Genomic DNA, 15,724 nt, shown 5'->3' with positions numbered 1-15,724 from the left:
AAATATTTTTTTAATTATATTCTTTAATTATTATTAGGAAACTGTTTTTGAAATATTTAATTTTATTTTATATGACGATTATATATTTTTAAAACTATTTTATTGCACTTTTAAATCTTTATGTCAAAATTTTAAACGACACTTCGTTTTGAAAAAGATAGATTATTAGTATTATGAATGGAAATTAATAATATACTGTAATTAATAAAACAAGTTCTTGTACCAAAAAATAAACAAATTCTTTTGAGGAAATAATAAATAATGCCACTGCTTAAAAACCATGGGTAAAAATAAAACAAAAAATGATTTTAGGAGCAGACATTGGTTTCGCCTTCTAGTTTCCACTTCAAGCAATCGACGGCTGAAACAGCTGCTACGGTGAGTGAAGTGCGTGTTTGTCCTCCGTGATCTCACCTTCTCCGTCCTAAGGTTCGTTAATTTCTACCAATTTCTCTTCAATTTTCTGTGATAGCAGCACCGTTTCTGTTTTCACCCGGTGCAAGTTGATTCATTTGATTCTCAGATCTTATTGTATAGCTCGAGGTTATACAAATTTGGATTTGATTATATGAAATTGATAATCATGTCTCTCCTTTCATGTATAGTATAAGGATTCCAATAATCATATCATATATGTAAAAGTTCATCAAACGCACTTTCATTGAGTGAATTTGTTTCATGTTTAGATAGGAATGGATGCACAGAAGCAGAAAAACAAGTACAGTATAATTGTTCCTACGTATAACGAGCGACTCAACATAAGCCTCATTATTTACCTTATATTCAAGCACCTTCCGTAATTTCTATATACTCTCTTCAATTTTGTTCCTTTTATATTATGATCAAACATATGTATGAATACTTATTTCTGTTGTGCAATTTTAGGGATGTTGATTTTGAAGTTATTGTTGTGGACGACGGGAGTCCTGATGGTACTCAGGATATTGTAAAACAACTGCAGCAGGTTTACGGAGAAGATCGGATTGTAAGCGGCGACCTTTACATAGATAAATAAATGACTAGTAATTTGTGATCTGTTATATTTTTTGGGATCACTCCTATCCTCCTTTGTATCATTTAGAGTAACCGTGTTTATTCTTGTGGTTGCAGCTGTTACGAGCGAGACCTAGGAAGATGGGTTTAGGTATGTATGTGCCTGAAGCTTTTTCTTAATGATCTTGATAAATTGGCCTTTGATGTTATTAATTTGCAGGAACGGCCTATATTCATGGCATGAAGCATGCATCTGGAAATTTTGTTGTCATTATGGATGCCGATCTATCACACCATGTAAGTTATTCTGTTTATATGTAGACAATAGGTTGCAGTTTTGAAGAATAATTAAATTTGAAAAGGAATGAAAATTCTAATCTGTTTAGTTTTTCTGCAGCCAAAATATTTGCCCGGCTTCCTTAGGTAAGGAAAGCTTTTGATCGTGTTTTTCTTGTTTTCTTCCTACCTGCCACAGCTTAACTTTGCCCTTTTTGTTTCTCAGGAAGCAATTGGAAACGGGTGCTGATATAGTTACAGGGACTCGTTATGTTAAAGACGGTGGTGTGCATGGATGGAATCTTATGCGCAAACTAACTAGCAGAGGAGCAAATGTTCTTGCACAAACACTTTTATGGCCCGGTGTCTCAGATTTGACAGGGTCGTTTAGGTATATAGAGCTTGATGATGGATATTAAACAGTTTGGGGAGCGTTGTTCATTGCTCCGCCTGTTGACTGGTTTTGAGATTGATGTACTGTTGTTTTTTGTAGACTTTATAAGAAATCAGTGCTCGAAGATATCATTAGCTGCTGTGTTAGTAAGGGATATGTCTTTCAAATGGAGATGATAGTAAGAGCATCGCGAAAAGGGTACCATATCGAAGAGGTGCAATTACTTAACTCGTGATGGTTATTCTTTATATTAACCTAGTTGTTATGTGTCTTCAATTCTTCATAGCTCATGAACTACATGTGTAATTAGCATTGATCATCACTGCACGAGCTTGCCATTTACACACATCTTGGATATTATCTAGTGTAGTTTTCTTTTTTTGATATATAACTTTTTCCTTATCACCCTTTTCATTATACACTTTGTAGCTTACCTGAGTTTCCCATGTGTACAGGTGCCAATCACGTTTGTTGATAGAGTATATGGAAGTTCAAAGCTTGGTGGATCAGAGATTGTTGAATACCTGAAAGGCCTAGTATATCTTCTCATGACAACATAAAAAGATAAATGATAATAACACATTTATGTCTCAGTTTAGCAAAAACTCCAATGATGTTGAAGTTCAAAAACCAAATCATCAAGGACACAAGTTTGGCAGCTAGAATGTTCATAGTTTGCCTTTTGAATTTTGCAGGAAGCTTCTGTATGATCTGTGTGTTTATACGCCTGTTGGCAAATATTTTTATGATTAATCAATTTTGGTTTAGCTGAAGTTGTGATTTTTTCTGATCCATTCTTGTTTTTCCTTATAGTCACTAACCATTAATATGTGATCCGCACATGAACTAGCATTTTGCCAATTCAAAAGTGTCAACATTTGTGACTCCATGTAATGAAGAGAGGCAATGTAGATGTGCCCCTTGTGAAAAGCATTGATTAACTTTAAAAATTACATGTAATAAAGAAAGGTCTCTAGCATGATTGAGTTCACTTTTAACGTGAACAAAACGCTAAACAAGGGCGAAAGCAATGCCCGTCGCAAAAGCAGTCAAAGGACACACATGTTTATTCCTATTTTTCCAAATGAACCAAATTGAGACATCAAAGAAAGTTATAAATTTCAGGGGATTTTGATTAATACTACTATTTGATTTTTGACCTGTTTGGATTAATAGATATAAAGGTATGTAGATCTCATTCTATTAATTGAATAAAAATGTTTTATTATATTATGGACATCTCAAATTAAATGAAATACTACATTCTATTCCATAGTACCAATCTAAACCTACACTTAAAAATATGCATAAGAGTTGGTTGAACACTCTAGCATTTCAAACACGTTATCGTGATTGGAAAAACGACCGCGTTAAAACGGTATTGACAAGCATCGATACCGATACCGTTAATATCATTTTTATGTTATAGAACAAATTGAGACTAATTCACACAATGACGACTGCAGTCAATATCGTAACATATCGTAACACTTATATCAACCGAAATCATAAAAGCCTTTACGTGATCGCAACGCGACGAAGACATTTTTGTTTTTTAAAACCTTGGTGACATTTTTGTTTTTTAAAACCTTGGTCATACTCATCTTTCTTAAGCAAAGATTCTCTTACTTCCACTTTTCCACTTTTCTATCCATCTTCTCTTTGTGTATTCTCTTTCTAAATTTTCATTCATTCCAAACATTCGCCCCTTCACCAAAGTCAAAAGGTAGAAAACCTATATTAACAACTTAAATGATCCTCTTTTCACACATTTTTTCATCATTTTCTATTTTTAAAACAAAACTTAAACGATTATATTTAAAATAAGTTATTTGTATTCAACCGAAATATTAAAACATGTCTTCTTATGAGAGTGACTGGGAATGTAAATAGAAACAACAACACAAGGAAGAAGCTGAAGCTACTGCATAAAAGTTATGGCATCCACGTTGCGAACTTCTTCAATTGGGGTCTTATCTTCACGACATCACTCTCCCCCTTCCATTTATTCTCTCTCCCTAACCAAAGGTAAATTGTCTTAGAAACTTCACCATTGCCGCACCGTAAATTATCAACCATATGTAATTGTTGTGGCTTTGCAGGGAAAGTATCTGTGAGTAAGTTTTGGGGCGGAATTGGATTTCATGGAGTTAAAGAAAAGTCTCAGTTTTCAGTTTTGAGTGTTGCCACTGGAATTAACTCTCCTCAACAGGTAGGTAAGAGATTTTTCATTTTTGCTTCTCTCATTCTTACCCTTAATTTCCAGTTTCTGTTTATTTATTTTTTGGGATCTGTTTTGGTTAACTGTGTAAACTTAGCATATTCAGATTCAGAGGATTGTTTCTAAAGAAAGGCAAAGACCGGTGTACCCGTTTTCTGCCATAGTAGGACAGGATGAGATGAAGCTATGCCTTCTGCTAAATGTGATTGATCCAAAGATTGGAGGTGTGATGATCATGGGCGATAGGGGAACCGGGAAATCTACAACTGTTAGGTCGTTAGTCGATTTGCTTCCTGAAATCAAGGTTGTTGCTGGCGATCCATATAATTCAGATCCAGAAGATCCAGAATTCATGAGTATTGAAGTAAGAGAGCGTGTGTTGAAAGGAGAGCAGCTTGAAGTTGTATTTTCCAAAATTAACATGGTGGATTTACCGCTTGGAGCTACCGAAGATCGAGTTTGTGGGACAATTGATATCGAAAAAGCCCTGACAGAGGGCGTGAAGGCGTTTGAGCCTGGTTTATTGGCTAAAGCTAATAGGGGGATTCTATATGTGGATGAAGTTAATCTCTTGGATGATCACTTAGTTGATGTTTTATTGGATTCTGCTGCATCAGGTTGGAACACAGTGGAGAGAGAAGGTATTTCAATCGCGCATCCTGCTCGGTTCATCTTAATTGGATCGGGAAATCCTGAAGAAGGGGAGCTCAGGCCGCAGCTGTTGGATAGGTTTGGAATGCATGCGCAAGTGGGGACTGTGAGGGAGGCTGAGCTAAGGGTGAAGATTGTGGAGGAGAGAGGTCGCTTTGACAAAAATCCGAAAGAGTTTCGAGATTCTTATGAAGCTGAGCAGGAAAAGCTCCAGCAAGAAATTACCTCAGCAAGGAGTTTTCTTGCTTCTGTTGAAATAGACCATGAACTCAAGGTGAAAATCTCTCAGGTTTGTGCAGATTTGAATGTGGATGGATTAAGAGGAGATATTGTAACGAATAGAGCCGCAAAAGCTCTTTCTGCTCTCAAGGGAAGAGACAGAGTAAGTGCAGAGGATATCGCTATTGTCATTCCTAACTGTTTGAGACACCGTCTTCGAAAGGATCCGTTGGAGTCCATAGACTCGGGTTTACTTGTCATTGAGAAATTTTATGAGGTATTCAGATGAACATGGTTCAACATGACCAGTCTTCTCTAGCCTTGAATGTGAGCAAGATTATGAAGTTCCTAGCCTGGTTCTGTCTCTAGTTTCTTCCGTATGTTTAGTCTGCCGGTGTAATGAAGATTAATGAGGAAAAACATGATCTTGAGAGGCCTCAAAATGAAGATTATTCAACAATGAACAGCTTATTATATAACCTTGGCTCCTTCATTAGCATTGTAAAGACAGTTTGTATTTTGTTGAAATGTTGATATGTAAGTATTTTGAATGAAATGATTTTTACACGCATTTAAGTTTCACGGCTAAGCATTTTTGCCTTTTTAATATATGATTCACACCTGAAATATTTATCTGACAAGATATTCATGCATATGGATACATTCCTCTACCCATGCCATTCTTACTTTCACCAAGTTTTGTCATATGGCGCATATCAACAAACAAACATAAAGATATCTCTGTTAACAAACTTTGCCGTTCCAACCGTTTTCTTGGTGTGGAACAGCAAAATCAAGAAAACTGCATCAGCCCATGCCGTTCTGTCATAGATGGTGCTTTGGCTGGAATGACTGTGAGAATGGATTGGATTCGGAACGCAGACGTTCTGACACTAATTTGGCATCAGTATTGTCCAGTATTAGGATGAAATCATGAATTTTCAACATAGCACTGGGGCAAAAATCGAAATGTAGCAGCAAACCACTAGATAGGATACGACATATAAGGCACATAAGACACTCAAGCATCATCTCCTTAAAATCAAAATTAGATACATAGACTTTATAAAATATAAATTTCCTTAAAATCCTTAAAAACAAAGATGTCAGTATCTTAAAAATGATATGAACAATCCAAGTTCATTTTGCATCATCTCCTTATCATTTCACCCATTTCCAAATAATAGAATAAGCCTTTACAACATTTTATTATACCAGATCCCAAAATTATCCTGATTTTTTCCCATTCCTTTCCATTTAATTGATTCTACCAATCATTAGATATCCGAACACAAGGTGCGTTCCAAGTGATGGACAGTATCCTCTTCCTTTCTTTCAGGAAATATAAATTATATTTTCGATGAATATATATTCTCATACAATGAAGAAAAGAACATATATATTGAGGACAGTATGATACAAATAGATATTGAACTCAAGTCATTGAACTGTCCTTGCTTACAACCTGTGGAAGCTTGAATTTGGGATTCTGTTCTATGAAAGCAGGTGGCCGTTGGTACACAACTGATGCAGCCCTAATCAAAATCCCGGCGGTTAATCCCCATATGAGATATTTTTTATGCTCAATGTCGTCGTAATCAAAAAAATGTATCAAATACTTCTCTCCCATCCACTCTCTCTCCTCCTGACTCCGATTTTCATCCTGCTTAAACCAATTATGACATTAGACAACTCAGATGAATACGCAAAAAGGAAGATGACAGGAGTTAAAACTTAAAATTAAAATTAAGCATGGTACCTTGAGAAACATTTCTAAAGGGGCGTCAAATACCGATTCCACTTCTGCAGGATTCAGAACAGGTCTGAACGCTTTTTTATCATGAAGTATGCCGATGACAGGAACCACTCTTAGAAGGTGCTGTTAAAGAAACAATGATAGGTGAGAAGCACTGGTAAAATTTCCTCACTGAACCCTTTCAAACCGAAACAAATGAAAAATAGACTAACAAAAAGTGTGCAAACTATCTAATACCAGCGAATGTAAACATCATTGCGATCAATACAAATTTATAACTAGTAACAGCAGCCCAACTTCTGAAATGATCATCTCAGACTCAGACCACAAATTGCCTACTATAAACTTATTCCTCTCACGGCATGGAATCTCCTTCACGAGCGAAACATAATAAAGCACATCTCGACTTAAAGACACATTCGAAAAAATCAACATTTCCCATCACAAAAGTATTTCATGAACCAAACATCAACCACAGACATAGTTTTCATAAAGGTGCAATATTTGCGGGAAAAAACCTAATAAGACGAAACTGGAGAATACTCAATTACACATTAAGCCACAAGCAAAACATGATAACATCATTTCAGTTAATGAATTATTGAACATAACATATATGATATACCTTAGACAAGAATGGTTCAAGAACAGTAACAACATTGACAAGTTCAGGATCCAACCCAATTTCCTCATTTGCCTCTCTTTTCGCAGTGTCCGCATCATCCTTATCGCCCTCATCCGCTTTCCCACCTGGCAAAGATACTTCACCTACAAACAAAATACGATTCAATTTCAAAATTGAAAAATCAGAGGAATACAAAACAATGCTACATTTGAAACCCTGAACTGAACTAACCCGAATGAGAAGAAAGCTCATAAGAGCGTTTAGTGAGAATGACCCTTAGATCTCCATGATCACCTTCAAAGAGACAAATCAAAACAGCAGCTTTCTTAGGTTTGAATTTCTCCGGGTGTTGAATTGTGGTGGCGGATTCAGGAAAACCCAATTGAGAAACAACTTTGCTGCTAGCACTATCTTCAATGCTCTGTTCGAAAATATCTTCAGGGAAAGGTGGTGGCTTGTAAAGGCGAAGGTGTTGTGCCAAAGCTAGAAGCCTCTGAGATCCTCCAATGGTGGCGTTGGAAGAAGAATCCATGAATTTGGAGACAGAAACTGTTCTTGGTATTAACGATGTTGTTACTGTTCTCAAAATGGAATTCATGTGTAATGATTATTCTCGGAATTAATAATACTATAACTCCCACCTACCATCTACTATGAATTAAGGTATCTTAATTTTTTTTTCAGAAATTGATGATGAAAAGATCTGTTAGGTTTTCATAAAAAAATGCAAATGATTTTTGCTGAATCTTTGTGAAAAAATGTTTTAATGAATTAGAAAAGTATTTTATTTTAAAATAATTTAAAGTTTTGTTTACAGATTTTTAAATAAATAAAAGTTAATTTTTGTTTCTTTATTATCGTAAATTTAATTTGATTGTAAAATACTTAAGGAGGTGTCAACTACCTAACCAGTGAGAATGAAACATCCTTAATATATTCTATCATTATTAAGTATCAAAAAGCTCTTTTCCTAAATAACAAACTATTCTGACACGTGATGGGTAGTTGTTGTTTTTTTTCTTTTCAAATTTTAAAAAATATCTATTTTTCCCCTCACTTTCTCGTCTTCCTCTTTCTCATAAATCATAAAAGTCAATCAAAGAGTATGAATGGAATTGAAAATAAATGTATAGAGAGGTGTTTTTCGACGAAAATGAAATGTGGCGGCGACACGTAATTCCATTGGGGGAGACGCGATTCCGACGAGGGGAGTCGCGGTCTATAGTGATGGTCACGTTCAGACTCGATACATCGAAGGGTGGTGGAAGAAAGAAAATTGCGGTCGTAGGTCGTTGTGACATATCCCATGGTAAGCGTTTGTTTTCTTCTTATTTATGATTTAAGAATTTGCCTCATTAAACGTGTTTTCTTCTTACACCTTGATGGAAGAAAAGGGAAAAACAATGGGTGAGTTTTTATTTTTTATTTTGGATTGTTTTTTATACTATTTATGACTCCTGCTTCATAGACTTTATTTCTTGAAGATTTGATTCTTTGTTAAAAATGTAGTAAGGAGATAAAATGCATTTTAGTTGTTTGATAAAATGTCATTTTAGTTGTTTGATAAAATGTCTATGTACTTAATAGTTAATAACTTTGTGCTACTTTCTTATTTTGTTCTTTATATCCAAAATGTCTATTTAGTTTCTTACTTTGTGTTAGTTTCTTAGTTTGAAATGTCCTCGGTCGTATGATAGTTACGCTTTATTTTTATTGATTTAGGCTTTTGTTTTGGGTTTCCAAAATCTATCATGCTTGAAATCCAATTCAAGCCCCCTATTTCTTGTGTTTCTTGAACCTTCAAATTTTTGTGTGAAAAACATGGAATTCTCCATGAATTCTCTTCTCCTAGAACTCCATAGCAAAATGGAGTTGTAGAGAGAAAGAACCGATCTTTACAAGAAATGGCCAGAACTATGATCCATGAAAAAAAAACTCACCTAAGGACTTGTGGGAAGAAGTTGTAAACACAACATGTTATGTTCAAAATATAATCTATATTAGACTTGTTCTAAACAAGACTTCATATGAGTTGTTCAAAGGAAGAGAGCCAAGCATTTCTTACTTTCATCATTTTGGATGTACATGTTACATCTTGAACAATAAAGTATATCTTAAGAAATTTGATGTCAAGGCTTAAAAGGGTATCTTTTTAGAATACTCTGAACGCTCAACGACATACATGATGTATAACTTTGAAACCAATATGGTCGAAGAGTCAATACACATCAAATTTGATGTCAAAGAGTCTGACAGTAAAATGTCAAAGCTAGTTTAAAGCTTTTTAGAAATTTGTGTTTGAAGACACCTCAAGAGTTAGACGTCTAAAAGTTGGAAGTTCAAAAGCTAACAATCCATCAAAAGCTGGATCTTCAGAAGTTATCAGAACTTCAGAAGTTGGTGGTCCAAGAGTTGATCCAACCTCAGAAGCTCATTCAAATATTGAAGATTCTAAATAAGCTCAAGATGGCTCCTCAGATGTATCACAATACAAGAAGACCATGAAGTATAAGTGTTCTCATTCAGAAGAGTTGATTCTTGGATACAAAGATAGTCCTATAAAGAAAAGGTCTGCTATCATAGAAGAACATTCAATGTTAGGACTACTCCCCATGACTGAAACTACTTCTGTTGGTGAAGCACCTTCTGATGATGGTTGGATTGTGGCAATGCAAAAAGAGTTGAATCAGTTTCAAAGAAATGATGTTTGAGATCTATAACCTAAACATTGTCAAAAGAACATTATTGGAATAAAATGGGTATTCAAAAACAAGTTCAATGATCAAGAAGAAGTGGTTATAAATAAGGTTAGACTTGTAGCTCAAATCTAAAGTCAGCAAGAAGGTATAGATTTCTCTGAAACCTTTGCACCTGTTGCAAGGTTAGAGTCAATCATGTTACTTCTTTCTTATGCTATTAATCAAGACATTATTTTATACCAAATGGATATTAAGAGTGCATTTTTAAATTGAGCCATTTATGAAGAAGTGTATGTCAAACAACCACCTGGGTTTGAGGATTCAGTCCATCTAGATCATCTTTTCAAACTTAAGAATTCACTTTATGGACTCAAAAAAGCTCCCAAAGCTTGGTATGAGGGACTGGATAATTTTCTGTTAGAAAATGGTTTTTAAAAAGGGCAAGTAGGCACTACACTATTCAGAAAGACACTTAAAAATGATATCTTAATTGTCCAGGTTTATGTAGATGATATTATATTTGGTTGAACTAATGCTTTCCTTTACTAAGAATTTTCAAATACAATGCAGACTGAATTTGAGATGAGTATGATAAGAGAGTTTAAGTTCTTCCTTGGTATTCAAATCAATCAATGCAAGGATGAAGTCTAGGCTCATCAGACAAAATACACAAAGGATCTTCTGAAGAAGTTCAAGTTAGATGATTGCAAGATCATAAGCACTCATATGCATCCAACTGCAATCTGAGCAAAGAGGAAAGCAACACCAAGGTCTGTCAGAAGGTGTATAGAGATATAATTGGATTTTTACTTTATTTAACAACTTTTATACCAACTATTTTATTTAGTGTCTGTCTGTGTGTAAGATTTTATTCAAATCCAAATAACTGTTAAGAGGATCTTTATGTATCTGAAGGGAACAACCAATCTAGGGTTTCTTTATAAAAAAAATCCCTAGATTATAAGCTAGTTGGATTCTGTGATAGTGACTATGTTGGGAATATAGTCGAGAGAAAATCCACTATTGGGAGTTGTTAATTCAAAGGTGAAAACCTAATATCCTAGGCTAGTAAAAGACGAGAAACTATTGCTTTGTCTGCAACAGAAGCATAATACATCTCAACTGCAAGTTGTTACAAATAAAAACTCTATATGAAATATCAATTGGGAGACTATCAGATAACTGGAAGCAATATTTTAATCTTTTGTGATAATAATATTGTTGTATGTTTGATAGAGAATCTTATTTAACACTCTAGAACCAAACACATGGAAATATAACATCGTTTTATTAGAGACTATGTTCAGAAGGGTGTGATAGATATACATTTCATTGATACTGATCATCAATGCGCTGATATATTTATAAAACCCCTTACCATTGAAAGATTTAATTTTATTAAAAATAATCTGAGCATGCATTTCATTAAAGATTAATGCTTACTTCTAAATGGAGGATTATAGTCTGATGATGATTAGATGCTCCAAACTAGATTTTGATGAATAATAACATCTTATGCAACTCATCCTATGATGCTCAGAATTTGATTAGATGTCTCTGATAACATATAAGTGGATGAATTATTTTTTAACACCTGTCCACTTATGTGTCATGAACTTGAAAGGTTTTCTGACACTTGGTTTCTGAGTTGTTAGGTAATAATTGATGGTTAATGATGTAAGTGTTTTGAATATTGTGTCTCACCTCCATTTGTCAATATCATATGTTTATTACCACCTTATTCCATTATGTCTCTGATTGATTACTATGTGTTTCTGAGTTATTAGACTCTGGACTAGTTAGTTCTCTAAATTATAAGATTTTTTGGTTCAGAAGGTTCTAAGCCAGAATTCCTCTGGGAACTTTTCTTTCTTGTGATCTCTGAGTTATATTGATAGGCATAACCAAGCACTTTTTGTTAAGACAAAGAAGTGTGACATCTGTCATACATATTCTTTTGCTGTAAAATATGTTTGTGTTATCTTTGAAAACTATTTTCATGGATAAAATTAAATCATGTTTTTGGCACCCCCTAAGTCTTTTCTTTTATGGATGTGTGATTAAATTTTTTTAAATTCACTTTATCACTTTTAACACACACATTAGAAGACATGTTTGTCATGGTTGAAAACTTCTTTATAATATCTCTTCTGATGAGTCTTGCAAATGATGCTAGTTGCAAACTAAATAAATGCAAAGGTAAATGATTTGTTATTATTATTAATCAAGAAGATGGTACAATTATGCATTATTTTCATAAGCAAGTAAATGCTCTATAAAGACTACAACTCTCAGACTACGTCAGGATGAAAATCACGCATTCTGAGGTAGTACATACAACCCTCATCAGCATCTGATTAATAGTCATCAAATGGATCCTTCTTGTTCTTAAGTTTCTTCAGCTTGGAGACTGAAGTTCTTCCAACCAGAGAAGCTCTAGTAGATGAACCATTTTTTGGCTTTGCATCTTCAAAAATCTTTATCTTATCTTTCTTGTGGCTCGTTCCTTCAGTATTTTTGATTGCCTTGCCAATCTCTCTCGAAGAGCTCTCCTTGAAATTCTTGGATGACTTGCTCATATTACCAATTATGAGAAGAGAAATGACTTTGGTGGTAACTGTAACACCTCAAAATTTGCCCTCCTCTCTTGGGACTAGCATTAACATTGTACATATCATTTTAGGTCATTAAGGCATTGCATATTGCATATCATGTGGTTACATTGTGCAAACTATCCTCTCAAGTCTCGATCAGAAGATGGAGAAGTCAAAGTGCAAGCCTAGGGTTTACTGACTGATCATTGGCCATCTTAGGATTGGGCTGTGAATTAGGGTTTTGTGATTCTTAATGGATGATGGTCTTCATATTGATTGCAATGATACATCATCATCATCATGGTTGGATGTCATCAGGAGATTGAAGAAGATTCCTTGAGATTAGGGTTTTGACCACTGGTCAACCCTAATCAGTTGCATTGGGCCAATCAGGGCATAATCAGGAGATGGGGTCTATGATGGTTATGGGGTTCATTATATGGTTATATTGAGCTAATTGAGGCTAGGGTATCACCCTTGAGCTATTTCAGTTGAAGATTGGGGTTCAATTTGATCTATGCATTGCCAGATTCATCTATCAGTTGAAAAGTCAACTGTGGTCAACTGTACATGATCTGATGAATTTGGAGGTGGAAATGAGTTGGATACACTTCATTCATGTTGGAACAAGTGTTATTTGACATCTCAAAGCTTAAAAATGAAGAAAATCAAGTCAGGACAAAAACTGCCAAAAATAGAAAGTGACTTGTAATTGAAGTTTCCAAAAATGGAAAGTTTTTGACCTCAAAGCCACGTGTCCAAGGAAGCTTCAAATGCAAATTTGTTCAACATGAAAGTTGTAGATCTTGTTCTCACCTTTCCAAAAAGTCCAAGAACTTGAAATTCCAATGTATGGTTGGAAAATTATGGCTCAGTGAAATTCAAAAATGACCCATAATCAGGAGGCCATAATTTCCACATGGTTTGTCCAAATTGCAAGTTCTTTATATGCACAAACTCCATTTGACATGTACTTTCATGGTGCATAATTGGATTTTTCCAAAAGTGGTCAAGGCAAAAAGTCACTTTTCAACTGGACAGTTAAAGTGGACCAAGGGCAAAATTGTCCAACTTTCAAAATAATTGGAATTTTTGAGTGGGAATTTTTGCTACACCTCATGAATGGCATTTAAAATTTGTTGGAATCATCACTTCATGGCTAGGCTTCATGGTTTGGGATTTGGCTTGAAAAATGGAATGGCAAAAATGGACAAAATGCAAATACATAGTGAAATTGAGAATGGCTTATCCAATGAGCATGAGACAAATTGCAACAGCTCACACATGGCATTTGGAAGGTGTGTGAGCTGTCAAATAGGTGGCATTGAGCTGTCCTATGAAATTCCACTTTTGCCCTCACTTTGAAAGTTAACCATTTCACTTAACATTTGCATTTTTGGTTAATTACATGATTAAGCATGGATTAGTGTATCATATATATTCTTAATCACATGCTAAGCATAACAGAATTTCACATTTACCAAAGTTGGATCAAAAACTCATCACATTCTCTCAAAATCTCAAGAACACCAAAATCTTCAAATTCATCAAACTCCTTCAATTGTTGATCAATTTTCGAATTTCCTTTTGTGTTAATCTTGCATCATCTTCCTCTACATCTGTTTGTGGTTCTCATCATCAATTGCTCCACCAATTGCAACTGTCCAACATTACATCGCATATGGCAAATCAAAAATTCTTGCACTAGGAGTGAAAGCAGTTGAACTTGAGCTTAGAATTCATCTTCCTGAAGCGTGTTCTACATCTGTTTTCATGATTTGAAGCTCGAAGCTCGCGGATTACTTGCTGTCATCGAAATAAGGTGCGAATCCGAGTCTCATTATTTCTTGAATTGAGATGTGGTTTTTGTAGTTCATTCATTGCTGAGCGTGCTGCAATTCGTAGTTTTCGATTTGGTTGATTGTAGAACGAGATATCATGATTTTTAGTTTTGAATGTGAAACTTTATTCGATCGATCCGTAAGCTGTGTTAAGAATTAGGTGAAATTGATTACGTATTTGAGATCCTCACATTCAGACCTTTCCAACGGTTATTAGTTTGTTAATTTTGGTGATGAAATGAGCAAAGTCGAAGCTGCCGTTGATGAACACGGTAATGCCGCTCGAAGAAGAAGATGAATTGTTGAATTATGTTTACTGTTTGATCCGTGTGAGCGCATTTCTGTTTGAAAAATGATGTTTCCCGCGCCACTGTTACAAGAATTACCATAGTGCCATTACTGAAAATTCTCTTAATTATATTAATTCTAAAAAATTTCTTAAAATTCATAACACCTTTAAAAATTCATAGAAAATTATAAAAAATTCAGAAAAATATGAGAGTTTTTCCTTTGACTTTGTTGTTGACTCTAGAATTTGTTTGACCTATTGGTCAAAGTTGTGCATGGCAAAAATATGATTTGACCTAGGCTTATTTCACATGTGTTCATATTTTGATACATTGTGCCATTTTGTTCATGAAATCCTCATATTCTAAAATAAATGCTTGAAAATTTTTGTGATGATTGTGGACTGGCTGATGGAGATTTACATGTAAATTTCATGAATTTTTGATACCTGGTCATTGAGCAGCAAATTTTGGAACTTAGGTGTGACAATTTGTGTCACACCTCATTATGTCAACTTGCTGGATTTTTTTTAGTGACCTATACTTGTTGGATTAATGTGAAATTTTGCATGATGATTGATTAGCATGTTAAGATGCTATGTGAATTTTTGTGGAATTTTATGTGGCATTTTCAAATTGATTGCTATTTTTCATCTCTGGTGGTTGAATTTGCAAGTTCATGTGACATAGGTTGGTAGAATCAATGTGAAATGCTCATATGGTATTGAATGATCATGAAATTTGATATGCTTGAAATAGACACATGATGGAACATCCCTGTTTTGGTCTCATCCATTTATTTTTTGTTTTCATTGAGTTATGAATTTTTGAAGTGAGTTCATGTGTTGGTGTTGTGATTTGGAGCATATAATTGTGTCTGTTTTTGTTGATTTTCATTGACATGGTTCCCTTGGTCCAATTAGGCTAAAATTTGACATGCTAGACCTTGAATATCCCCTGTTTAGGTGTAAATTATTTGAGAATTTTTAGAATTGTTTTGGTATGGATTTGAATGCAATAGTTCTGTTTGCATGTTTGGTGCTTCATTTGAACTAATTTGCCTTGTTTTGTGCATAACATGAACATGATGAATGATATGAACATGAGACTAATGGTGTTTGCTCTTGTTTGACTTTAGCTTGAGTTTGGTTAGAGATACCTTGCTGTT

The 15,724-nt window shown here is 34.7% G+C and overlaps 3 protein-coding genes across 5 annotated transcripts; 2 read left to right on the top strand and 1 right to left on the bottom strand.

The window, feature by feature from the left end:
- The first annotated feature begins 249 nt into the window (after window positions 1-249).
- LOC127105130 (dolichol-phosphate mannosyltransferase subunit 1) lies at window positions 250-2,436 on the top strand. 2 transcript variants are annotated; one of them, XM_051042292.1, is made up of 9 exons: window positions 250-429; window positions 691-796; window positions 886-985; window positions 1,111-1,144; window positions 1,214-1,290; window positions 1,391-1,416; window positions 1,496-1,660; window positions 1,763-1,877; window positions 2,119-2,436. In XM_051042292.1, the coding sequence occupies exons 2-9, from the start codon at window positions 693-695 to the stop codon at window positions 2,221-2,223; spliced, it is 726 nt and encodes a 241-aa protein (XP_050898249.1). In that variant the 5' UTR covers window positions 250-429; window positions 691-692; the 3' UTR covers window positions 2,224-2,436. The 2 variants fall into 2 exon arrangements, with proteins under 2 accessions (XP_050898249.1, XP_050898248.1); XM_051042291.1 differs by having other exon boundaries at window positions 251-429; window positions 687-796.
- Window positions 2,437-3,455: 1,019 nt separating this feature from the next.
- On the top strand, window positions 3,456-5,336 carry LOC127101450 (magnesium-chelatase subunit ChlI, chloroplastic). Of its 2 annotated transcripts, none has more exons than XM_051038878.1 (3): window positions 3,456-3,691; window positions 3,766-3,875; window positions 3,982-5,336. In XM_051038878.1, exons 1-3 carry the CDS (start codon window positions 3,601-3,603, stop codon window positions 5,041-5,043), a joined length of 1,263 nt encoding a protein of 420 aa, XP_050894835.1. In that variant the 5' UTR covers window positions 3,456-3,600; the 3' UTR covers window positions 5,044-5,336. The 2 variants fall into 2 exon arrangements, with proteins under 2 accessions (XP_050894835.1, XP_050894836.1); XM_051038879.1 differs by having other exon boundaries at window positions 3,460-3,691; window positions 3,991-5,336.
- A 509-nt stretch (window positions 5,337-5,845) lies between these two features.
- LOC127101451 (nudix hydrolase 15, mitochondrial) lies at window positions 5,846-7,886 on the bottom strand. Its single transcript, XM_051038880.1, has 4 exons — window positions 7,367-7,886; window positions 7,136-7,278; window positions 6,514-6,633; window positions 5,846-6,417 (listed from the first exon to the last, which is right to left on the bottom strand). Exons 1-4 carry the CDS (start codon window positions 7,731-7,733, stop codon window positions 6,190-6,192), a joined length of 858 nt encoding a protein of 285 aa, XP_050894837.1. The 5' UTR covers window positions 7,734-7,886; the 3' UTR covers window positions 5,846-6,189.
- Window positions 7,887-15,724: the final 7,838 nt, after the last annotated feature.

Source organism: Lathyrus oleraceus, chromosome 7 (genome assembly GCF_024323335.1).
Source record: "Lathyrus oleraceus cultivar Zhongwan6 chromosome 7, CAAS_Psat_ZW6_1.0, whole genome shotgun sequence".
Taxonomy (NCBI): Eukaryota; Viridiplantae; Streptophyta; class Magnoliopsida; order Fabales; family Fabaceae; genus Lathyrus; species Lathyrus oleraceus.
This window is presented reverse-complemented; position numbering and strand designations above follow the sequence as displayed.